Source organism: Pan troglodytes, chromosome 4 (assembly GCF_028858775.2).
Source record: "Pan troglodytes isolate AG18354 chromosome 4, NHGRI_mPanTro3-v2.0_pri, whole genome shotgun sequence".
NCBI lineage: Eukaryota > Metazoa > Chordata > Mammalia > Primates > Hominidae > Pan > Pan troglodytes.
In genome coordinates, this window is record NC_072402.2 from 155,005,369 (window position 1) to 155,027,905 (window position 22,537).

At 44.9% G+C, this 22,537-nt stretch overlaps 1 protein-coding gene across 5 annotated transcripts in view; it reads left to right on the forward strand.

Moving 5' to 3' along the window:
• The window catches only part of CYFIP2 (cytoplasmic FMR1 interacting protein 2), a 127,104-nt gene that overhangs the window by 49,626 nt on the left and 54,941 nt on the right, over window positions 1-22,537 (forward strand). For 3 of the 5 annotated variants that reach the window (XM_009450055.5, XM_063811616.1, XM_016954118.4), the window contains exons 14-21: window positions 4,045-4,211; window positions 4,938-5,085; window positions 8,208-8,361; window positions 9,757-9,913; window positions 10,452-10,548; window positions 12,251-12,327; window positions 15,018-15,126; window positions 17,603-17,722. In XM_009450055.5, coding sequence (XP_009448330.2) covers window positions 4,045-4,211; window positions 4,938-5,085; window positions 8,208-8,361; window positions 9,757-9,913; window positions 10,452-10,548; window positions 12,251-12,327; window positions 15,018-15,126; window positions 17,603-17,722 — 1,029 coding nt within the window. Of the gene's footprint in view, window positions 1-4,044; window positions 4,212-4,937; window positions 5,086-7,226; window positions 7,302-8,207; window positions 8,362-9,756; window positions 9,914-10,451; window positions 10,549-12,250; window positions 12,328-15,017; window positions 15,127-17,602; window positions 17,723-22,537 lie in introns of all 5 variants that reach the window. The other 2 variants (XM_009450053.5, XM_016954117.4) reach the window with 1 other exon arrangement.

The window sequence follows — 22,537 nt, forward strand, 5'->3', positions numbered from 1 at the left end:
AAACAACTTAGATGTTCTTCAATATGGAACCAGGTTAATAAGTTAAGATTCAGCTATATCATTGCATGCTATGCAGTCTCTAAAAAAGGTATACCATGGCTCACACCTGTAATCCCAGCATTTTGGGAGGCTGAAGGGGGTGGATCAATTGAGGTCAGGAGTTCAAGACCAGCATGACCAACATGGTGAAACCCCATCTCTACTAAAAATACAAAAACAATTTAGCCAGGCATAGTGGTGTACACCTGTAATCCCAGCTACTCAGGAGGCTGAGGCAGGAGAATCATTTGAACCCGGGAGGTGGAAATTGCATTGAGCCAAGATTGTGCCACTACACTCCAGCCTGGGCGACAGAGTGAGACTCTGTCTTAAAAAAAATAAATAAATAAAAAGTAAAAAAATATACCTACATGGAAGGCTATGCTCAGCATATTGTTAAGTTAAAAAAGAAACAATTAAAGAATAGCATATCTGTAGTTTTCATGCATACAGGGAAGATGCAAAAATATATCTAGAAATAAATATGCATATACACATAAATGTGGATATTTTTAAATATGTAAAGAAATATGTAATATATCTAAATACATATATCAACATATAAAAAATAAAAATCCAAATATAGACATTTAGACCAAAAACAGAACAGCATATAAAATGATTCCACTTATACCAAAATATAATATACTTTTATATATTTGTGCAAAACTGAAGGACATAAATATTTATGATGTATCCCAAACCATGAACAGTAGTAATTTCTGGAAACAGGTCTGTCTGATTTATAACCTTTTGTACTGTGTTTTGTTTGATTACAAAATGTTGTTTCTATTTGGGAGAAAAACTCCTTTACACTAGGTTGTGAGTGACAGCTATTTCTTTGAGGACCATTTGACACCTACAAGAGACAAATACAGAAATCAGAGACCTGGATCCCAGCCCCGGGCCCTCTGGTCACTTCAGCTCTCAGAGCATCAGATTCCTTATCTGTAAAATGGAGCTAATCAACCTTCCCCTGCCCCATCCCAGGGTTATTGTGGAGAATCAAACAATAATTGTCAAGTAAGATAATGGATGTAGATGAGCTCTGAAAACTTAAAGGGTCATACAAATGTAAGAGATTAGAGTCGTCATCTCTCCAAGCTTCACTTTAAAGGACTGAGGCTCGGTGGCATAATTTCATAATCACACTTGACATTGTCCTGAGTGGCTCCAGACCCCTTGGCACTTCCATTACTAATGGGCAACCTGGAAGAAAGTTTTGCAGTCATCACCAGAGGACAAAGTCATCCTCAAGCCTATTTAAAGTGAGACAGTCAGAGGGTAAATGCAACTTTATAAAACTATTTATGCACTTATTTCCGTAATAAAAGGGATGCGTATGCACTGTAAGTGATTCAGAAGATGCTCCCGCAACCCACTTCTACCTTCACCTTCCCACAACCTTATATCATCATCCAAGCACAACCACCAAGAACATGTCACTCTATTTCCATCTAGTCATTACTTTGCTATACATTGGGAGGTTTTATCATTTTTATCTCATTAATAAAACATGTTTAAAAAAATTAAAAAGAAAAGTAGTTCAATGTGGCCTTTAATAATAAAACAAAGCAAAAGTAGTAACCTGCCTGCACCATGTTATTCCATTCTGAATCCCCAAATAGGAAACACCATTCAACTTGTTAAGCGATTCCTTGTGGTATTTATCTCCCTAGTTCTAACAGGCTTATGAGACTATTTCTTGGTTTTTCAGTTTATGACATTTTCTATTGATTTTCTACTTTGGGAAATGAGGATATAGCTCTCTCCTTCCTACCTCCCATCCCTGCAACACACCTGGTTTCCTTCCCCCATCTTCCCATCGTGGTAATTTTCCACTTTTTGGTAAAAATCAATGGTTACCTTATTATTATTATAACCAAGTAACTGTTGTCCGTCACTGAGCCACACGATCTAATGTGAATCCATTTATTTTCTTGCACAACTTTTTGTTCTTCATAGAATTAGCAATACTGTATTTTTTATTTTGTTTTCTATGAGTCTATCAAAAAGGCAACCCCAAACCTACCAACAAAATGTAAAACTCCTTACAAAATAGTCCATCACAGTCATCATTTGATGAGTTTTGGTATTATTCTTTTTTTCTTGGAGCCATTCCTCCACAAGCTCTCTTCTTTCCAATCTGCATGGGTTTGTCTCTAGACCAGCCCCGCCACTGATCCAAGATTCTCCTCATTATTTATTATCTTGGGAATTCCCTTTACCTCTGTCCTGTCTTGTATCCCATTCATATATCTTCCTCTGTGAAGTATTGAGATCTTTTGCCCATTTTTTAAAAATTGGGTTTCTGTCTTCCTATTATGGAATTGTGAGAATTCATTCCATATTTTAGATCACAAGTCTTTAGTCAAATATATGTTGCAAATATTTTTTCTCATCAGTGACTTTGCCTTTTCATTTTTTAAGGGTGCCTTTTGAAGAGCAGCTGTTTTTAATTTTGATGAAGTCCAATTTGTCAGTTATTTGGTGGTTAGTGATTTGAGGGTTTCAGCTAAGAAATCTTTGCCTTGTCTAGAGTTGCAAAGATTTTTCCTTTACATCCAACAGGCCTGCCCACTCCTCTGTATTTGGAGTCATTCTGAGACATCTTCATTATTTACTCCTTCCTTTGTCCTAATGTCTCCTAGTTATATCTGTAGCCAGGGGCCCAGATTCTGTTATGATCTAACAGTCCTGTAATGCTTCTCTCCCATTATTTCTCTGCACTAAAGCTCATCACCAACAAAATTGTTGTACTGTTGGTGCCAATGAAAACCATCACCTCCTGAGTTGTTTTCATACCAGTTCTATCTAAAAATGTTCTTTTTCTTCCTTTAAGTTTTAGAGAAAAAAACAGCCTTAGGGTCTAAGCTCATTCATTCATTTACTTGTTCCTTTTCAACAGAAAATGTGTCTGCCCACCATGGACCCAGACACTGGCAGTTGGGCGTGCACAGCATAGCTGGGCCCTGTCCTGTGTATTTCCAGTCTGGTGTAGAAGGTGGAACATGCCATTATGAGTGTGATCTGTGTGGCAGTTGTGAGGTGGACGATCTGCCACATGCCTTTCCCTCTGAATTCTGAATCAATTGAGAAATTAATATTAGAGGCCAATGGAGTCAAAGGCTCAGACTTACTGCTGGTAAAGCTGGACTAGAGAATGTGGTTTTCACCCAAGGCCACACCAGTCTTCCTATGCCTCCTACATCTCATTAAACTTGCCACTAGGTAATAGGCAAAGCAGCTGCATAGATACACGCCTCCCTTCCTCGGGATGGGCAGGGGATGGTTACTGCAAGAAGCGGCCAGAAACCTAGAAGGGAGGCCACATACTTGCAGGCAGGCAGGTCCCAAAAGAGCGAGCCAAGGTCAGGCCAGGCTCCTCTCATCACACGTGCCTGAATCCCCATCTCTCCAAACAGATAAGTGAGTTAGGGTAAGGAGAAGGGAAATAGAGGAGTAAAGGCATTCTCCCCCATGACTTCTGCAGGAGAAGTTTTGATTTTATAAACTCAAGCAGCAACTGGCCAAATGGTTTCAAAAACAAAGGTTGTAAAAATTCTTTGGAAAATTTTATGTTAAAAAAGTTCTATTTGATGTTGTCTGTGGGTGCCTGGTCTATGGAGAGGCCTTCAAAAGCCAAGGCACTTCTCAAAATGCTCAAATTGTGGCCCATGGGCCAGCTGCTGTTTGTCAGCAGTGAACAACAAAATTGGGAGCTCATGCGAGGATGAAAATCAGTTGCATTGCGAAGAATGCTGTTAGAGTTGAGCTGACATTTGTGTTTTGTAGCAAGACTTTCTCAATGAATGAAGCCAAGTGCTGATATACGTACATTCTGGCACACATCTCTTACCTAGCCATGCACTGGCACTTTGAGTAGCACTGGCCTCATGCCTCTGGACATCTCACTCCCCGCCTCCCTTGGCAGGGCGGTGATGGGTAGTAGACAGCTGGTGTGCTGGACATGGTGAACATGACCCTTGGCCTCTTCCTGCCCAGGTGATCGCCATGATCAAAGGCCTGCAGGTGCTCATGGGCAGGATGGAGAGCGTCTTCAACCAGGCCATCAGGAACACCATCTACGCGGCATTGCAGGACTTCGCCCAGGTGACGCTGCGTGAGCCCCTGCGGCAGGCGGTACGGAAGAAGAAGAATGTCCTCATCAGGTGGGTTTTCAGATGCCTTCAGGAGCATATCAGACATAAGCATACCAGGTACCCATCAGAGAGGATGTCCTGGCTCAGCCACTGAACGCACATGGGTCTTTCCAGCAAGCTCCAGAGGGCTCTTCAGGAGATTGGGCATTTGGGATGAATTAAGCCTTCATCTCTAGAAGTCCATATCCACTGCTCTCTAGCTGTGTGAACTTGGTCAAGTTGCTGACTTTCTCCAAACCTCAGTTTTCCTCATTTGTAAAATGGGGATTATAATGCTACCTGCTGCCTGTTGGGATGATGAAATGAGATGGTCCATATATAGACCTAAGCACATGCAGCATGGAGTAAGTATGCAGCACATCTAAGCTATTATGAAAACTAAGCACACACAGATTTCATAAGACCGGTGAGACTCCCCTATAACCAGAAAGGAAATACAGACCTCTTGCCTCACACAAGTTCTGTCTTACTCGATGGGCTCAGAGCTGAGTTCTCAGATATCCCTTGGACATCAGAACCATGTAGGACACTTGTTTAAACACAGATTCCTGGACTGTACCTTAAATCTGTTAAACCAGAGTTTTGGAATTGGGGCAGAAATGAGCATGCTTTACAAGCACCCCAAGAATTCAAATGTGGGTGTTCCTGGGACACCATGGGCCCTAGAAACACAAGCTTGTAGTGACTTTTTCCCATGGTGAAACCTGGTCTAAGTCTTAGTTCTTCCTTCCCCAGTGTCCTACAGGCAATTCGAAAGACCATCTGTGACTGGGAGGGAGGGCGAGAGCCCCCTAATGACCCATGCTTGAGAGGGGAGAAGGACCCCAAAGGTGGATTTGATATCAAGGTGCCCCGGCGTGCTGTGGGGCCATCCAGCACACAGGTAAGCGGCTCCAGGCACAGGCCAGCTGCGTTGACTCAGAGGCCAGCCGGGCTATGGTAGATCATCATGGCTGGCCATGGGCAGTGGGACTGGGAGCCATCAGTCAGGAGGGGCAGGGTTGAGTGGCTGCTCTGGTCTTATTCTGCCATCTTGTTTTGATATAGGAAGGAGGACCACTGGCTTAAGATTCAGGAGACCTGGATTCTAGTCCTAGATACCTGTGTGACCTCGGGCACTTTACAGATCTCTCTGTGCCTCAGTTGTTTAAACTGGCTAATGGGGATAATACCACCACATCCACCTTGCCTGGCTATCTTCTAGTCCTATGAAGTATAGATGCCAAAGTGAAGGAGGAGGTTAAAGTGGAATCTATCTACATGCATCTATGCTGTCCCTCTTTAATAAGCCCTGGCCCTTTCCCCTAAAAGTTCTGCCTCTGACTTGCTGTGTGATCTTGGGCAAGCACCTTGAGCTCTCTGAGCTCTGATTATCTTCTCTGTAAAATGAAAACTTTGGATGAGATTGTGTTACTAACAAAATATTCCTTAGTTCCACATCCTTCCAAAAGTGCAAGTATTGAAAGCCCTTGTCCCCTTAGAGGAAGTCTAGTATTTGGAAACACTCAGAGTTGCCAGCCAGAGCTTCTGCACAAGAGGTCGCCTGTGGCTTATCCAGAGCAGTTATAACGTTACAGAAAAAGAAGTCAATAATCTGGGCATCTTCGTTAAATCCCTGCTACCTACTTAAGGATAGGTAGTTTCTGGTAATATTTTTGATGTACTGGAAAAAGCAGATGGTTCTCATTGCAAGTTTAAGGGTCTCACAGGCCTCACTTCCCATGACCTTTAAGCCTCTCTCTGTTCTCAATCACCCAAGATGGACCATCTGAGGCCCACCCCCTGACCCTTCTCCCTGTGTGTGCGTCTGTGTCTGTGCTGGGGGCTGGGGCAGGGGAGAGGTGGGTTCTCGGCAGGGTCATCTTAACTACCCTTGGCTTCACAGCCCTCTGCTAGTTTGCACCAATCTCACCGGCTGGTTGTAGAACGCCCCAAGGAAGCGTCTGCAAACAGTTCTGTGTAGTATCAAGGGTTGAGGTCCGGGGGACACTGAGCAGGGCTTTCAGGTGTTTCTGTAAGTTTTAAGACATGAGTGAGCAAGAGACAGACAAGGCACAAAAGACACTGGAAAGGAGGAGGAGGGGACTTAACAGGCAGAGAGAAAAGGAGAGGAGAGGAAGGAGTATTTGTGTAGATAATGTGAGAGGGGTGGGTCACCAGCAGTAAATCCCGCCTCACCCCCAACCTCTACCAGGTCATGCTAGGTGGCACAGACATGTTGAATAGACTCGTAGACAACCAGAGCTGGGAGGGCTATTAGAGAAACCTAGGCCCTCCCCCTATCTTGCAGATGGGGAAACTGAGGTCTAGAGAGGGGAAGTGACTTGTCCAAGTCACAAGGTGAGTCCCAGGTGGAGGTGGGACAAGAACCCAGGTCTCCTGACACCCACCCAGGGCTCTGGTACGGTCTTCAGGACACAGTAGACATGGGCATCTTGCATAGTTGGGATAGAGACTGTTTTGGTGAATTAAATGCTCTGTTAAGTAAAAGTACGTGGGAAAAAAGTTCACCTTCTTATGGGTGAAACCAGTTTTCAGAGAATTAGAGTTGGATATCAATCGGACAGCACCCACAACAGATTAGACTTGGATTCTTCCTTTGAGGACTTGAGAGGCCGTCACGAGAAGAGTGCTTCTCGGCTCCTAGGGATGGTGAGACGGGCCCCCCAACAGGGCTGCAGATGGGGGGACTGTCTGAGGCACTGACGGCCACCGTGGCTGCTTTCCCACAAAGGAAGCCCTGTGGCAGGGATGGTGGGTCACACGTTTCTGTGGCTGCTCTACCCGCATCAGTGCCAGGCATGTGATGGGGGAGATCCCAGGGAAGCTCCAGAGGCAGTGAAGACGAACGCGGTTGCTGGGAGGTTGGAGTGTCTCAGAGGTGGCCCCCGGCAGTCGCGGCGGCTTTCCCACCGTATACAATACCTCTTGCTTTTCTCTCTCTCTCTCTCTTTCTCTCTCTCCCTCTTCCCTGTCTCTCCTGCCCTCCCATTCCCTCTTCCTTCTCTCCTATCTATGTCTTAGGCCTGCCAGTGGTCCCCGAGGGCTTTGTTTCACCCCACTGGTGGCACACAGGGCCGAAGAGGCTGCCGATCCCTGGTATCACACCGCCTGGCTGGGTTGGTTTGGGTACCCTTCTCGAGGAGGCAGCAGGAATGGACTAGCCTGGCTCCTCAAGGCCCCTTCCAGCCCTAAGATTCACAGACAAATGATGTGGAGAGATCTAGATTAGCAAAGAGAACCACCCCACCGCACTTGCATCCTTTGCACTTAAGGCACCCTGTAAGCGGGAGTTAATTGTCTAGTAGCCTCCTGTGTAAGTACCAATGTTAACCCGCCTTCCACCCTGAACTTCAGCAGGCTGTGCAGTGCAGCTGATGCCACCAAGGGGGCGCCATCGCTCAGCCACGGGGTCAAAACACTGAGGGTCAGGAACAGGTGTGGGAGGGGGTTCGTTCTGATCTTATCCCATTTCTCAGTTCCTCAGAATGTTAGTGCTGAAAGGGACTGGTGTGAGAAGGCATCTGGTCCAACCCCCTCATGTTAACATGAGACAACTGAGGCCCAGAGTGGGGGCTTTGTTGCCTAAGGTCACACAGCAAATCAGCAGCAGTGCCTGGCCTTGAACCCCGGTCTTTTGACTCCCAGTCCAGTGCTCCACCCATGGCATCTGTGGCCCTCTGGGAAAGCAGGGAGTGACTCCAGGGTGACACATAATGAGGTTCTCCTCTGATATACACGCCCTTGGCCAAGCAGAGCAGGGAGCTACCTGGTGTGGCCAGGTCCACCGGCCCAGGGATGCCACAGGGCCCGGGTTGGCCATGAAGGTTTTCACAGTTCCACATTTATTTCTCAAACCTTAAACTGGTGCTTCCTTAGGACAGTGCTTTTTAAGAGCAGACATCTGCAGAAAAAAAATAAATACATAAATACAACATGAAGCAACCTTTTTCCCCGGGGTAGAGGGCCAGCTTCTGACCTTCTCATCTTGCTTTCTTTTTCAAGCTGTACATGGTGCGGACCATGCTTGAATCACTCATTGCAGACAAAAGCGGCTCCAAGAAGACCCTGAGGAGCAGCCTGGATGGACCCATTGTCCTCGCCATAGAGGACTTTCACAAACAGTCCTTCTTCTTCACACATCTGCTCAACATCAGTGGTGAGCTGCATCCCATCCCTGCTAAGGCATGGGAGGAGGGGATGAGGGCTCTCAGAGCCGCTAAGACCACCAAGCCAGGCATTGCAAAGGGACGTGACCATTGACCCTAAGGGGCACATATCACCACCAAGGAAAAAGCACATACACTTTCCAGTGGGCTTTTGGAGCTAGGAAAGGCCAGGTTCAACTCAGCTATTCTGACCTAGCTAAATTTGTCCAGGAGATACTTGTGGCTAATTTGTCATAAAGTCCTTAGTAGAGCGGGATCAAAAACAAGAATACGTACATACAGACACACGGATGCTAGACTTTTGCTACTCAGCCGCAACCAAGCGCTAATTAGTACTTGCTGCTGCCAGCAGGGGAGGCTCTCGAGCTGCATCCCAGTCCTGTGTTCTTCACACTTCCTCTCCTTTTAGTAAGATGTATGTTCAGAGCAGAGGAAGAGTAGTATCTCAGGAACATGAGTCTTCATATGTCTGCTGGCATTGAAAAGAGTGATTGTAACAAACAGTACAAACTTCTCCATTAGAGAATAGCCCAGGAAGGGCCTTCAAGGTCTCTAAAGTGTATGGGATCTGGCAATTATCACACACAAGGAGTCAAGGAGCCACAATCCAGTTGAAAGTGGGCACTCGGGGGCCTGTCTTGACACTGTGTTTGTATAATGAACACACTTTTTTTTTTTTTTGAGACGGAGTCTTGCTCTGTTGCCCAGGTTGGAGTGCAGTGGCACTATCTCAGCTCACCGCAACCTCCGCTTCCCAGGTTCAGGCTGGAGTGCAGTCGTGTGATCTCAGCTTACCGCAACCTCTGCCACCCAGGTTCAAAGAATCCTTCTGCTTCAGCCTCCCGAGTAGCTGGGATTACAGGCATGCACCACTGTGCCCGGCTAATTATTTTTTTTTAATTTTTTTTTTTTTTGGTATTTTTAGTAGAGACGGAGTTTCGCCATGTTGGCCAGGCTGGGCTCAAACTCCTGACCTCAAGTGATCTGCCTGCCTCAGCCTCCCAAAGTGCTGGTATTATAGGCATGAGCCTCTGCGCCCGGCCACGAGCGTAATTTTCATGCTTAGGTTGCAGGTTTTGTAGGAGGGTGATGGCTTTGTAGGAGAGGGATGGGAACTATAGGGGCATCTAAAGCTCTAAAACATCACTGCCTCCTCTTCTCCCCCACCAGCCCACAACCACTGCCTCTCAAGCTTAACAAATGCTTGAGAGGCAGTAGATGTTAGGCTTGCCTTTAAGTAAAAGAGAGCAGGATCTACTAATCAATATTAGTACCTGCTACATACCTAACACAGTGACAATAACAATGAAAATTAATAAAAACAATGAGAACTAAGGTCTTTTAGTGCTAAAAGTAACCAAAGGCTCGTTCCCTTATGCTTTCAGAAGCCCTGCAGCAGTGTTGTGACCTCTCCCAGCTCTGGTTCCGAGAATTCTTCCTGGAGTTAACCATGGGCCGACGAATCCAGTTCCCCATCGAGATGTCCATGCCCTGGATTCTAACGGACCATATCCTGGAAACCAAAGAACCTTCCATGATGGAGTAAGAGGCAGGATTGGGCCAGCAGGTGGCTCCTGGGGTACAAGTAGAGGGCAGTTTGCCAGGGAGATCCGTTCTTTCCAGAAGGAAGCACTGAGTTGACAAGAAATGAGGCCATATGTCCCACCACAGGGAGAGCTCAGCCAGACAGAATCATTTAATTCAGCCTTGCAGATAAATTCTGAAGTTTCCCAGCCCAACTGCCCTTCCTATGCCTTGTCAGCCTCATAACAGCTATGCTCAGAAAAGAATCATCTCAGGAGCAGGTAGCTTGTATTCTTAACTGCTACCTGATGTGTTTTAGTCCCAAATGAATTTTTACAAGTCTTGGTTTTATTTGCACCCTGGACTTTTTCTTTGGACTGACTGTAAAGTACGTTGCTTCTAAGCGGTGGAGGTGGAGGCTCAAGGAACATAAGAGAGGGATGAAAGATGGTCTTTTCCTGACTGTGAACTTGTTTCTATTTCCCAAGCAAGTATAAAGCTGTCTTCCTTAAGGGGGGTTATTAGCAAGCGGCTGGCTGTGTTTTTCCCTCTTCAGGTATGTCCTCTACCCTCTGGATCTGTACAACGACAGCGCCTACTATGCTCTGACCAAGTTTAAAAAGCAGTTCCTGTACGATGAGATAGAAGCGGAGGCAAGTGATGTGCTTCTCTTTTTGCTCCTTTAATCTTGTTCCAAATTCCAGACTTTTCCAGTCTTTTGCTATTAGCATGAAGTAGGAATATCAGTGACTTGTTCTGGAGAGGAATCTCTGTAACCATGGCCATCAGAAGGCCTGTGTAACCTCTGAGGGCAGAAGTACAAACTGAGACACCCAGCTCAGGGCCTGCTGCCTTTCTCTTCCCACCCACAAACTCTGTGCTGCACCATGAAGGGTTTCATGTGCATGTGTATAAATACCCAAGCTCTGCCTGCCAACTCTGCTCAAAAACAGTGGCCCTTGGCTAGGCCTAAACCCTAGGGTCACACACACCCATAGTGGAGTCCACCCTCAGAGGGGAAGCCAGGGAAGAGAGCACGTGGCCCTGGAAGAGGCTTGAGCCGCCTGTAGAAGGTTTCTCAGAACTGGTTCTAGAAGGGGAGAATGGGGCCTGAGTGCACACGCCCACCTTGACCTTATGGATTCTTTGCCTGGAGGGAGGTCCGCTGATGACCCTTGAAGCTCAAAGTGCAGGGCAGAGGCCTCGGTGACCTGGGTCTGAGGAAAGCACTAAACACAGCGCTGGGGTTTTGTGTTCTGCATACCACGTAGGGTGTGAGATGAAAGATCTGAAAGCTTTTTGAATCATTAACCTTATGGAGCCAAGAGTCTGGTGAAAAAAGGACCAAAGGTTAATCACATAAATATTAAACATGAAAGACTTAAAATATTAAATCTGACAGTAAATAGGATCTGTTTCCTTTGACTCTTACCTAGCTACTGTCTTTGCCCCATCTCATGGTCATGTCCTGCTCTTGCCATTTCTGAAATATTTGGTTTGATTCTTCATATCTGTGTGAATTATCTTCCCACCTGAGCATCACAGTCTATCACTGATGATGAGACCCTGAAATGGCAAGACTTTATTCATTAAAAACCAAAGATATGTAAGCAAAGTTTGAAGGAAGGCGCTTTTAAATATGACTATCAACTTCATAAACAAATTTGTGGCCACATGTGGTGGCTCATGCCTGTAATCCTAGCACTTTGGGAGGCCATGGTGGGTGGATCACCTGAGGTCAGAAGTTCGAGACCAACCTGGCCAACATGGTGAAACCCCGTCTCTACTAAAAATACAAAAATTAGCCAGGCATGGTGATGGGTGCCTGTAATCCCAGCTACTCGGGAGGCTGAAGGAGGAGAATCACTTGAACCCGGGAGGCGGAGGTTGCAGTGAGCCGAGATCACACCACTGCACTCCAGCCTAGGTGACAGAGCAAGACTCTGTCTCAAAAAAAAAAATTGCAAATCAAAGAAAAATACAATGAAAATAACATCCATCCGAAGAGATGGATGGGGAGGCTGCCGAGTTAGCGGACGAATTTGAGCACTGATGGGTTCTGACAGTCTGTCTGTTGCATCCCTCCAGGCAGGCGGCCTCGAAACAGCTGAGGAGAGGGGCCGTGGGGAGATTGGGTCCTTTTTGAACTTTGACTTGTCTGTTCACTGACTGAGGACCCTGAGAGCAAGGGACCAAACCTCCCAAACTTAGCCACAGAATATTTTTCCCCTTCAAAGCGTCTTTCCCCAGAATGCACTCTGGGCAATCCTGCCTGACTGCTCTCTTTCAGTTGGCTCAGTTTCTGTGATAAAGCTGAACGGGCACCAGTGATGTTTCCTGCTTCCTCTCCACCAGGTGAACCTGTGTTTTGATCAGTTTGTCTACAAGCTGGCAGACCAGATCTTTGCTTACTACAAAGCCATGGCTGGCAGGTAGGAAAGCCCCAGAGCTGTGAGTAGCAATCTCTTAAGACTGCCACCTAGAAGACATGATTTTCTGTTGTGAAACCTCCCTTCTTCTTTAGCACCGTAGGAAAACAGAGCCATTCCACGGACCCGGACTGGGTGCTGAGATAGAGTGGAAAGGAAACTAGGCAGATAGAGGGCTAACCTCACACAGCCTGCAGTCTAGCAGGAAAGACAGACATTGACTAAAAGCCGATGAATGCACAGTGACAAGGAGGTTACATGCTGTCTTTGAGGGAAAAGCTCATGGGAATGTACGACGGTTAAACCTTTGGGGGCGGGGAACTAGAAAGGCCATCTTGCGGAAGTGGCATCTGAGTTCTTATCTGAAGTTGGTAGGAGTGAAGGAAGTAAAACGAGGTGAAGGATGGGGCAGGACGTTGCAGGCAAAAGGAACTGCTTGTGCAAGGACCCTGTGGTGGGAGTATGATGATAACAGCATGCCAACTTCACAGGGCTGTGGGAGGATTCCTGTGGATTAATACATGTCAGTGTCTCTTCACCACCACTAGAGGGGGCAGGCTGCATGCTAAGACTGGGGAGTGGGCAGGGCCAGAGCACACCAGCTTTGTAGCTGTTTCTCCCGGGAGTGGAATGCCTCCGAATGGTTTCAAAAGTACAACGGTGACCCGATTCGATTTTTATTTACTTTTGAAAGTTTACTCTCTTAAAAATACAAATGTATGGAGAATGAATTGGAGAGGAATGGGTGTGTGCAAACCAGACAGGAGGCCAGTGAAGAAGTCTGGATCAGAGATGTATCAAGCTTTAGAGGCTCCTTGGTATTGCCAGTATATGTTGATTCAGACCCTCGTGAGTTCTTGGGTTTCAAGGACCTGTAACAGCATTGATCGAGGAAAACCTCAAATTTTATATATAGGTATTTCCTTTCTTATTGGAAATCCAAACATACCAACCAGTAATTTCAAGGGTAGTTCCTTACTTTAATAATTTTTCTATGAAAAGGATTTGCTTCATTTTGCTTTTAACAGCCAAAGTAGCCCTGATATATTTCAAAGAGGAGTTGATGTGCAGCACACACAAGTGTCTGTTTACATAGGATGTGCATTAAATAACGTGACTCTTAAATGCTGTAAAGTATTGAAAGCATGCACGTAGGATTTCAAGGAAAGCAGAGAACACAGCCTTTCACAAAGTAGTCAATAGGCATCTGTGGATTGAATGGGATGTGGTTCTAACAGTGAGTTGGGTTTCTGGCTTCTGTAAGACAATTCTGATTCCAAATACACTGTTCCATCATCTATATAAACAAGACTCAGGTGTGTCGAACCCTGGGTCTTCCTTCATCAGACATATGGGCTTTTATCTACACCCTTCCCTGTAAGATCAGTGATTTTTTAAAGTGTGGGAAGTTGAGGAGGTTGAGAGATTCAGAGAAAGCCCAGGAAGAAAACCATGAGCTAGGTCGGTCCTGTTCATTCAAAATGCCATGTGGCCACAAATATGAGCCAGAGATGTTATTTTAAATTTTTTAGCAGACATATTTTAAAAAGGAAAAAGAAGCAGATGAAATTAATTTTAATAATATATTTTATTTAACCCCACATATCCAAAACATTATAATTTTGACATACACTCAATATAGACATTATTAGAGATTTTTCATTCTTTTCTTCTAAGTCCTCAAAATCCTGTTTACAGCCCATCTCAATTTGGACCAGCCACATCTCAAGTGTTCAGTAGGCACATGTGGCTGGTGGCTACTACTTTGGACAGTGTAAATATAGATGGTGTCTCTTTCTTGCGTAAAACATTTCGGTGCCTTTTGGTTATGTCTAGAATACACCTAGCCACTTTACTATGGCCTGTGTGGCCCTACCTGGTTTGGCCCTGGTCTAATGTTATAAATTCATTTTGCACCATGCTCTCCAACCTGCACTATACTTTATCCACACTGGCCATCTTTCCTTTTCTCAAATGTAACCAAGCTTGTTGTGTCAATGATAGTGTTCCCTTAGATCTTTCCAATTTTATCATTCAGGTCTCTGTTTAGCAAAACTTTTTTAGAGAGACTTTGGACTTCCTAACTCCAAATGATCCCATTTTCTTATTTTCAAAGCACTTCTCCTCTGCAATCCATGCCTCAGTGTGAAAGATAGTAACACTCTCAGCTCATAGGGTTGTGGTGAGATTTAAAATGATGTGTGTGTGTGTGTGTTTGTGTGTGTGTGTGTGTGTGTTTGTGTTTAAAGTGCCTGGGAAATAATAAACACTATGCAACTGTTACCTATTATCTGAAATTATTCCATTCCTCTGTTTGTGTTTATATTATCAGTCTTTCCTCACTCGAATATAAACTCCATGAGGACAGGAACTTTGTATTCCCAGTACCTAGAATGTTTCCTGGGATACACCAAGCAGGCACTCAATTGCTTTTGCAGTAAATGAATAAAAGAGGAAAGTGGCTCAACTTCTGTGTTGCCCATCTTTAACTTAGAAACTCTGTTTCACATATTGAGCTTCTGTGACTGAAAAGAAATTTGATGTAACTTGTTTAGAGCAGAAAACAATTTTACTTAAGGTATATAAGATAGTGCTCTGTGGGTAGATCCTATGATCTGAAATAGATGTATCTGGGCAGTTGAGAGTCATTCACTATCTGTTTACTGGCCTTGTTTCACTTTTATTCCTTCCAGTGTCCTGTTGGATAAACGTTTTCGAGCTGAGTGTAAGAATTATGGCGTCATCATTCCGTATCCACCGTCCAATCGCTATGAAACACTGCTGAAGCAGAGACACGTCCAGGTATGGGGAGCGGAAGCCACCATGGAGATGGAAGGGGCAGGAGAGAGCAGCTGCGAAGTTAGCATACAGATCAGAAATCAGGCCTGGGTATTGTCTGCTCGGCATGTTGCCAGTGTGGATTTCCGAGCCTGGGTGTAGCACAGCCTTAGGATCTCATAAACAATAAAGAGGCATTGGGCTTCCTTTGGCTCAAGTTCTGGGCTTCTCCACCCATCTATAGCCAACCTCTGACAAGTTATGGCAACCAAAGCCTTTGTCTTCTCATCATAACCTGCAGCCCACTTTTTTCAGCTGGGACTGCCACTTAGAGATGGGTAAATCTGTCCCTGAACAGGGCCCAAGTGCCGGTCTAAGTGAGGAAGACTGTGGTGCCTTTGAAATGGAAGCATGTCAGGGCAAATCCACGGTAGAAATTGGGTTTTTTGTATGCAGAGTTGGTTTCTATTAACATTTGACCCTATATATAGAGGAAATGTTGCTGGGAACTGAGAAACATCCCCATTTAACAATGTTAATGTGAGGCAGACAGACAGCATAAGAGATGCCCCAGCAGATGTCGAGCCCTCCTCCTACAGCCCTGCTGTTGGCCAAGCGGGTGGCAAAATGGCCTTTATGCTGTGATGTCTGTGTGCTTATTATGTGGTCCTGGTCTTTGTGAAAGGGCCAGGCTGAGGCTAAGATCATGCCAGAGGTGAAAAGGAAAGAATTCATCTCAAAAACCCTGGACATTCCCATTACTATGAGAAATCCAAGGGAAATGGAGAATCATTAAGAGGAGGGAAAAATAGAATTTGTACTTCTGTCAACAACAGGGGCTCAATGAGAGCTTTTCTTTCAGCCTTTCAGAAGATTACTGCTATCGGTTACAATGCAGCCAGAATTAGCCACAGGATATTAAATACTGAGGGCTTTATGTGTGCATAAGATGGCTATAAGGGGCCCTAGTCAGTTGGTAGAAAATTTATGCCAAAAGAGAAGTTGAAAAATAAAATAGTTAAGAATAATCATTTGACACCTAGCAAAGTGCTGTGGACACAGCAGGTACTCAACAAATGTTCATTGCTATCTACATAGCAGCTGCAGTAATGCCTGCGTGTACCCCAGTGGAAAGTACCTTAAGCTATATTTTCCATCCTGTAATCAGACCTTCATCCTCTTGCTTTTAAATTTTCCCTCATGAAGGCACAAAGTGGGCCCTTGCTGAGGCAGCTGCTGTGCCCTGGTAACTGAATTGAGCGCAAGAAAGATGGCAGAAAGAACCCCAGGGCTAAATTGAGGATGTCAGCAGAAACACTTATGGGAAGCCAGAGCCTACCCTGAACCTCTTCCCACAGCCTGAGTGAATCGTATTTTTCCTAAACTTCCCGTGTTTCAAGCCTACAGGGAAGTTGAAAGAATAATACGATAAACACTTATTTATCCCCTAGCCAGATTTGCAATTATTAATGTTTTACCATATTTAATTCACATTCTTTCTCTCATGTTTGTATTTTCTCTCTAGCACTTATACAGTGCGTATGTTTGTGTGTGTGGGATGAATATACATACTTTTGTTCTTAACTATTTGAGAGTTTAAGTTGCCAAATCATGAAATTTCACCCCTGAATGCTTCAGCCTATATCTCCTAAGAACAAGGACGTTGTCTTATAAAAACAGAATAGAATGATGATACTCAGGAAATTTAACAATACTACTTTGTAAATACAGTTCCCATTCGTCCCAGCTATGTCCTTTGTAATTTTAATCCAGTTTCCTATCGGTGCATGCACATAGTTGTCAGGTGTCAGCGCGAATCTTTATTTATTTTTTAAGAGACAGGGTCTCTTTCTGTCACTCAGGCTGGAGTGCAGTGGCGCAATCATAGCTCACTGCAGCCACAAACTCTTGGGCTCAAGCTGTCTTCCCACCTCCAGCCTCCCAAGTAGCTAGGACTACAGGTGTACACCACCACACCTGGCTAATTTTTTTTATTTTTTGTAGAGACAGGTTCTTACTGTGTTGCCCATGCTGGTGTCAAACTCCTGGGTTCAAGCTATCCTCCTGTTGCAGGACTTTTTCTCAGTTCAGCTAAAGATGGGGTTCTTGTCTGTCCCATGACCATGAAAAATTAGGCTTGCAGACTGTTTAAAGGGTGGGTAAAGCAGGGTTTTATTGGGTGAAAAGGGAAAAAAAGGAGGGAAACAGGGACTCTCACAAGGCCAGAGTCCCTCAGCTAGAGAGCTTCCCGCCAGGCCGTTGGAATCCCAGGTTCCACACAAGAAGAGGAGGGGCCAGGCTCCTCCCTGCTGCAAACATCATAAACTTCCCGAGGCTCCACCTCAATGGACAGGCTGGTTGGAGTTTCTCCAGGAAACCCCTCCTACCTGGCAGTCTCACTCCCACCTTGGTCCCCCAAAGTGCTGGGATTACAGGCATGAGCCACTGCACCTGGCCAGTGTGAATTTTAAGTAACTTTTCTCTCTCTCTCTTCATCCAGCTGTTGGGTAGATCAATTGACTTGAACAGACTCATTACCCAGCGCATCTCTGCCGCCATGTATAAATCCCTGGACCAAGCTATCAGCCGCTTTGAGAGTGAGGACCTGACCTCCATTGTGGTAAGAGTCTGGGAGCGTGTGGGATTTCTGCTCTGTGATTTCTCAGACTAGAAGCCTAGATGGGGACTGTAGTTAGTCTAGTGCTGGGCCAGTTAAAGAGGGGCAGTGAGTCTCTTTCCCATCTGAATGGAGCTGGGAAAGAAAAACTTAACACAGAATAAGCGTAATCTTACGTTCCTGATTGCCTTGGGAACGATAGCATGGAGGGGGTCTCCTTGAGATTTCTAGAGATGGCCAACCCTCAGACACAGCTGCATGTCCTTAGGATCCTGCAGGCTGAGCAAGTAGGTGAGGGTTCCTAAGAAGCTAGGGAAAATTGCACAAGAGGGTTGGCTTCACAGGTGTGCAGTAGTATAAGGCCCAGAAGGGCTTTGCAGCTGGTTTACCACTCTGCTTCACTATCTTGAAATTCTTAAACAAGGGGGCCCCACATTTTCATTAAACATTGCACCCTGCAGATTATGTAACTGGTTCTGATGCACAAGCCTGGAATAGGCCTACTCCTTTCTCCCAGAAAACAGCAATTAAAACGACTCTCTGCTAATTCTCTCTCTTCAAGAATTAGAGTAAACTTGACTGGTTGTTCTTTCAGTGAATCAAAGGAAGATTTCAGTGCTTTCAAAAGCAAATGAACAGAAGGAGTGGGAAATGGAAAATCACCGTTAGAACATAATAAAAATTGTAGGCAAGATCTGTCAATGGTTGCTAAAATAAGTGGGCAGAACTTTGAGAAAAATACTGTATGATTTCTCTTATATGAGGTTCCTACAGTAGGCAAATTCATGGAGACATAGGGTAGGATGGTGGTTGCCAGGGAAGAGGAAGATGGTGTTTGATGGATACAGAGTTTCAGTTGGAGAAGGTGAGTTTCACTTCTAGAAAAGGATGGTGCTGATAGTTGCACAACAATATGAATGTACGTAATGCCGCAGTACACCTAAAAATGGTTAAAATGTTCAATTTTATGTACATCTTACCACAATACAAAATTTTTTTAACCAAAAAATCTTTGAGAAGAAATAGGATACTTGCATAGTCTTAAAGTGTCTCCCCCAAGATGTTTATTAATTACAAAGGGAAGAATGACTCTACAATGGAGAAAATTAGCAGACACCATCTTAACCAAGTATCAAAGTTAATATCACCAGTAAGACATATTATTGTTATCATCATATATTCTTGCCAAAATGCACAATCTCAATCTAATTATGAGAAAATATCAGATGAACCCAAATCAAGTTCCATTTTTAAAAAAAAAAGTGAATGATACTTTTCAAAAGTGCGTAGGTCTTGAGAGACAGGAAAGACTGAAAACTGTTACAAATTAGGAAAGAATAAGGGAAACTGACAACTAAATGCAACATGGAATCCTAGATTGAATCTTAGAACAGAAAAAGGACTTTAGTGGGAAAACTGGTGAAACCTGAATAAAGCCTGTCATTCAGCTAATAGTGTTGTACCAAAGTTAATTTCCTTCATTTGATAATTGCACTATGGTTCCGCCAGATGTTAACAGTGGGGAAGCTGGGTAAAGGATATGCAGGGTATGCTGTTTTTACAACTTTTCTGTAAGTCTAACATTATTTTTAAATAAAGTTGGTTTTTATTTTAAGTGGACAAAGTGTAAAAATAAAGTGACAGTGAACTGGGACTCTAGCATCATACCTAGGGTCCCAGTCCTCTCCCTGCTACTTACTAGCTGTGTGATCTTGTGCAAGTTACTCAGCTTCTCCAAGCCTGTTTCCTTATCTGTAGAGATGCAGGGAATATCAGAATCCACCTCTTAGGGTTACTATAGGGATAAAATGAGATACTACCTGTTTTTTTGTTTGTTTGTTTTTGTTTTGTTTTCTTTTGAGATGGAGTCTTGCTCTGTTGCCTAGGCTGTAGTGCAGTGGCGTGATCTCAGCTCACTGCAACCTCTGCCTCCAGGGTTCAAGCAATTCTCCTGCCTCAGCCTCCTGAGTAGCTGGGACTACAGGCATGTGCCACCAGGCCCACCTAATTTTTGTATTTTTAGTAGAGATGGGGTTTCACTATGTTGGCCAGGCTGGTCTCAAGCTCCTAACCTTGTGATCTGCCTGCCTTGGCCTCCCAAGAGTCCTTTGTATACATAGTTAGCACTTAATAAATAATAGCTTATGGAAGAAAGATGAGAGAAAAATAAATTTGGGGCTGCAATGCAGTGATTTTGGGTGATTTCTTAGGGCTTGACCTACCCACCCACCTAAGTCCTGGGTCACTTACTTCAGGAGACTGTAGTACAGCACACATTTTTCTGAGAAATCATTTGGTCACCTCTATTTTGAGAAACAGAGTTATTCTTTATGCCAAATGGTTAGCAGTGATTAGCTCCAAGTGGCGGGATTTTTTTTTCTTTTTTGTTTATCTGTATCTTCTAGTTTTCCAATAATGAGCATATCTTATGGGAAAAAAAAGATTTGGGATATGTGTGTCTCCATGGCCTCTTCCCACCTGTTCAAAAGCACTAAATGTTCTTTTAGCTGGGAACAAAATCAAAACAAGCAGTGAAAGCCCTTGTTTATCAGGCGAGGGCAGTGGCTCCCCAGAGAACACCAGTTCCTGGGAAGCCCATGAAGAGACCTCAGGGAAGCGCTCTCCGGTGGGTCTGAATGGCCCCTGCTCACCCTGGCTGAGAAGCTTCTACCTCCTCCAAGAAACAAAGTGAAGAATGAGCTCCCCTCAGCCTTTCCCTCCACCTGAAAAACTCCATTCTGAGATGGGGAGGCAACTTGATTCTGAGTTGGGAGAGGTTGCAAAGATTTGGGGAGTTAGTCACCCTCATTTTACACAGCTGAGCAAACAGAGTCTCAGCAAGACCCGATGCTGACGTTGAGAACGGGCAGCCCGCAGGCTGTGTTTTGTTTAGGCAGCATAGTACATTGGTAATTTTGAGCCAATGTTTAACATTTGGAAGAAATCAAATAAAACTGCAGAAGCTCTGGCAATGCCAGACCAGCATTCCCAGATGGTAACGATTGCCCATAAATGACTAGAAGTTCCTGTGAGATGGGCTACACTTTCTTCAGCTTGCCACAGCCCCAGTGGCAGGCTTCATTTATGTGTGTGACCTACGAGGCCTCACTGTACTGAGTTTGAGACCTTTGCTCTCTCACTTGCCTGAGGCCACAGAGCTGGTTGACAGTTGAATGTGGTTAACAATCAGGTCTTCTTTCGTTGACGAGCTCTTTCTCCCACTACTCTGAAGTTGCCCATTGGGGTGTTTTACTGCCCCAGTTCTGTTTCTCTGTGTTGCCCTTTAGTAAACCAGCCTTGCTGTGGAAAGGTGTCATCCTCTTAGGAGACCCCTAAACTGCCCACATGGCTTTTTAAGCCTTTTCCATGCTTTGGTGCATTGAGCCCTGCATCCAGCTGGCACGTGCCCTCTTCTGGTTTCAAGGCCAGAAGAACAAATCCGAAATGTGTTGCAGAAATATCGTCTGGGTTACATAATGTGCAGGGAGAAGTGGACCTGTGGTTGCAGCAGCCTCTGCCTCTCCTTCAGTTTCCCTTGTGAACACGGATGTATGTTGTGAGACTGCTGAAGTCACAGAACGATAACACAGAAATTGTTCCCCAGCTTCTTAGTTGTCTTCCCAGTAACAAGGCACCACAGTGTGCCAGGGGACTCAGCAATCTTAGAAATAAACTCAGCGCCACTTACTCCATGTATTTTTTATTTATTTAGTACCCATCCTAAGTGAATCAGAATAAAGACATATTCCAGCTAGCCAGGCCCCCAAGAGACGGAATCAGAAAGCTGATTCTGTATTTCTGCCCTTCATTTACTTCCTGGTACACAATGACTGGAAACTTATTCCTCCGATGCTGTTCCAGAATTGAAATTCTGACCTTCTTTTGAAAAATTGCAGGATTTGCCATCACTAATCCCCCACTCCAACATGGCAGCGGTCAGACGGGGTATCAGAAGTGGCAGCTCCACCTTTACCTGGGCAGGGACATCCAATTTGCCATAGATGGACCCACTCCCCAAACTTTCTCTTCACCCCAGTTGATCTCACTTACCTGGCCTGTCTGGTCTCTTTAGCCATGTGTGTTTGCAAGCCTTCAACCATTTCTGCACACTTCAACTTAGAGTCACAGAATCTGAGTTTCAGAGAGGCAGAGCTCCAAAAATTGGAAGCATAGCCTGGGATCTCCACCTGACCATGCTCTGGTCTCCATCTAGGGGTCTTTGTGGCTAATGAGAATGAAATTGAATCCTTGGCATGAGGCTGCCTCCTGTGGACATATTCCAGCCATTACAGCCGACCCTATGGTCATCCGACCCGGCCATGCTCTGATGAATTGGCCTTGCCGATGTTCTTTTAGCCTTTATGCTGTAAAGCCATCTTTGCCTTTCAAAGGACTTTCACAGCTCTTGCATCCTTGTTCCAGGGAACTGTGTCACAGGGACCAAGAACACATGATTTGGAATAAGGAGACTTGGATTCACATCCTAAGGCCTCTTATGGTGACCTTGGGCAAGTTACTTAACCTTCAGGGCCTCAATTTCCCCTCTCTGAATGAGGGACCATTGTACCGATCCTAAAAGATGGCTTAACCAAAACAGCACAGGAGTGGCCCAAGGTGCTTTCTGTCTCTACATAAGACTGTACTTTGATTCCTTTTGATAGCAGTGGTGGGGAAGTTGCAGGACAATGAGAGACCAAAGCATGTTGAAAGAGTTACACTCTTCTTTCATTTCCCAACAAATGCCATGTCCTGCTGTGTGCAGATACTCTGTCCCACTTTGCCTGAAGATGGGATTCCTTCGTTCAGGGCCCACAGTGC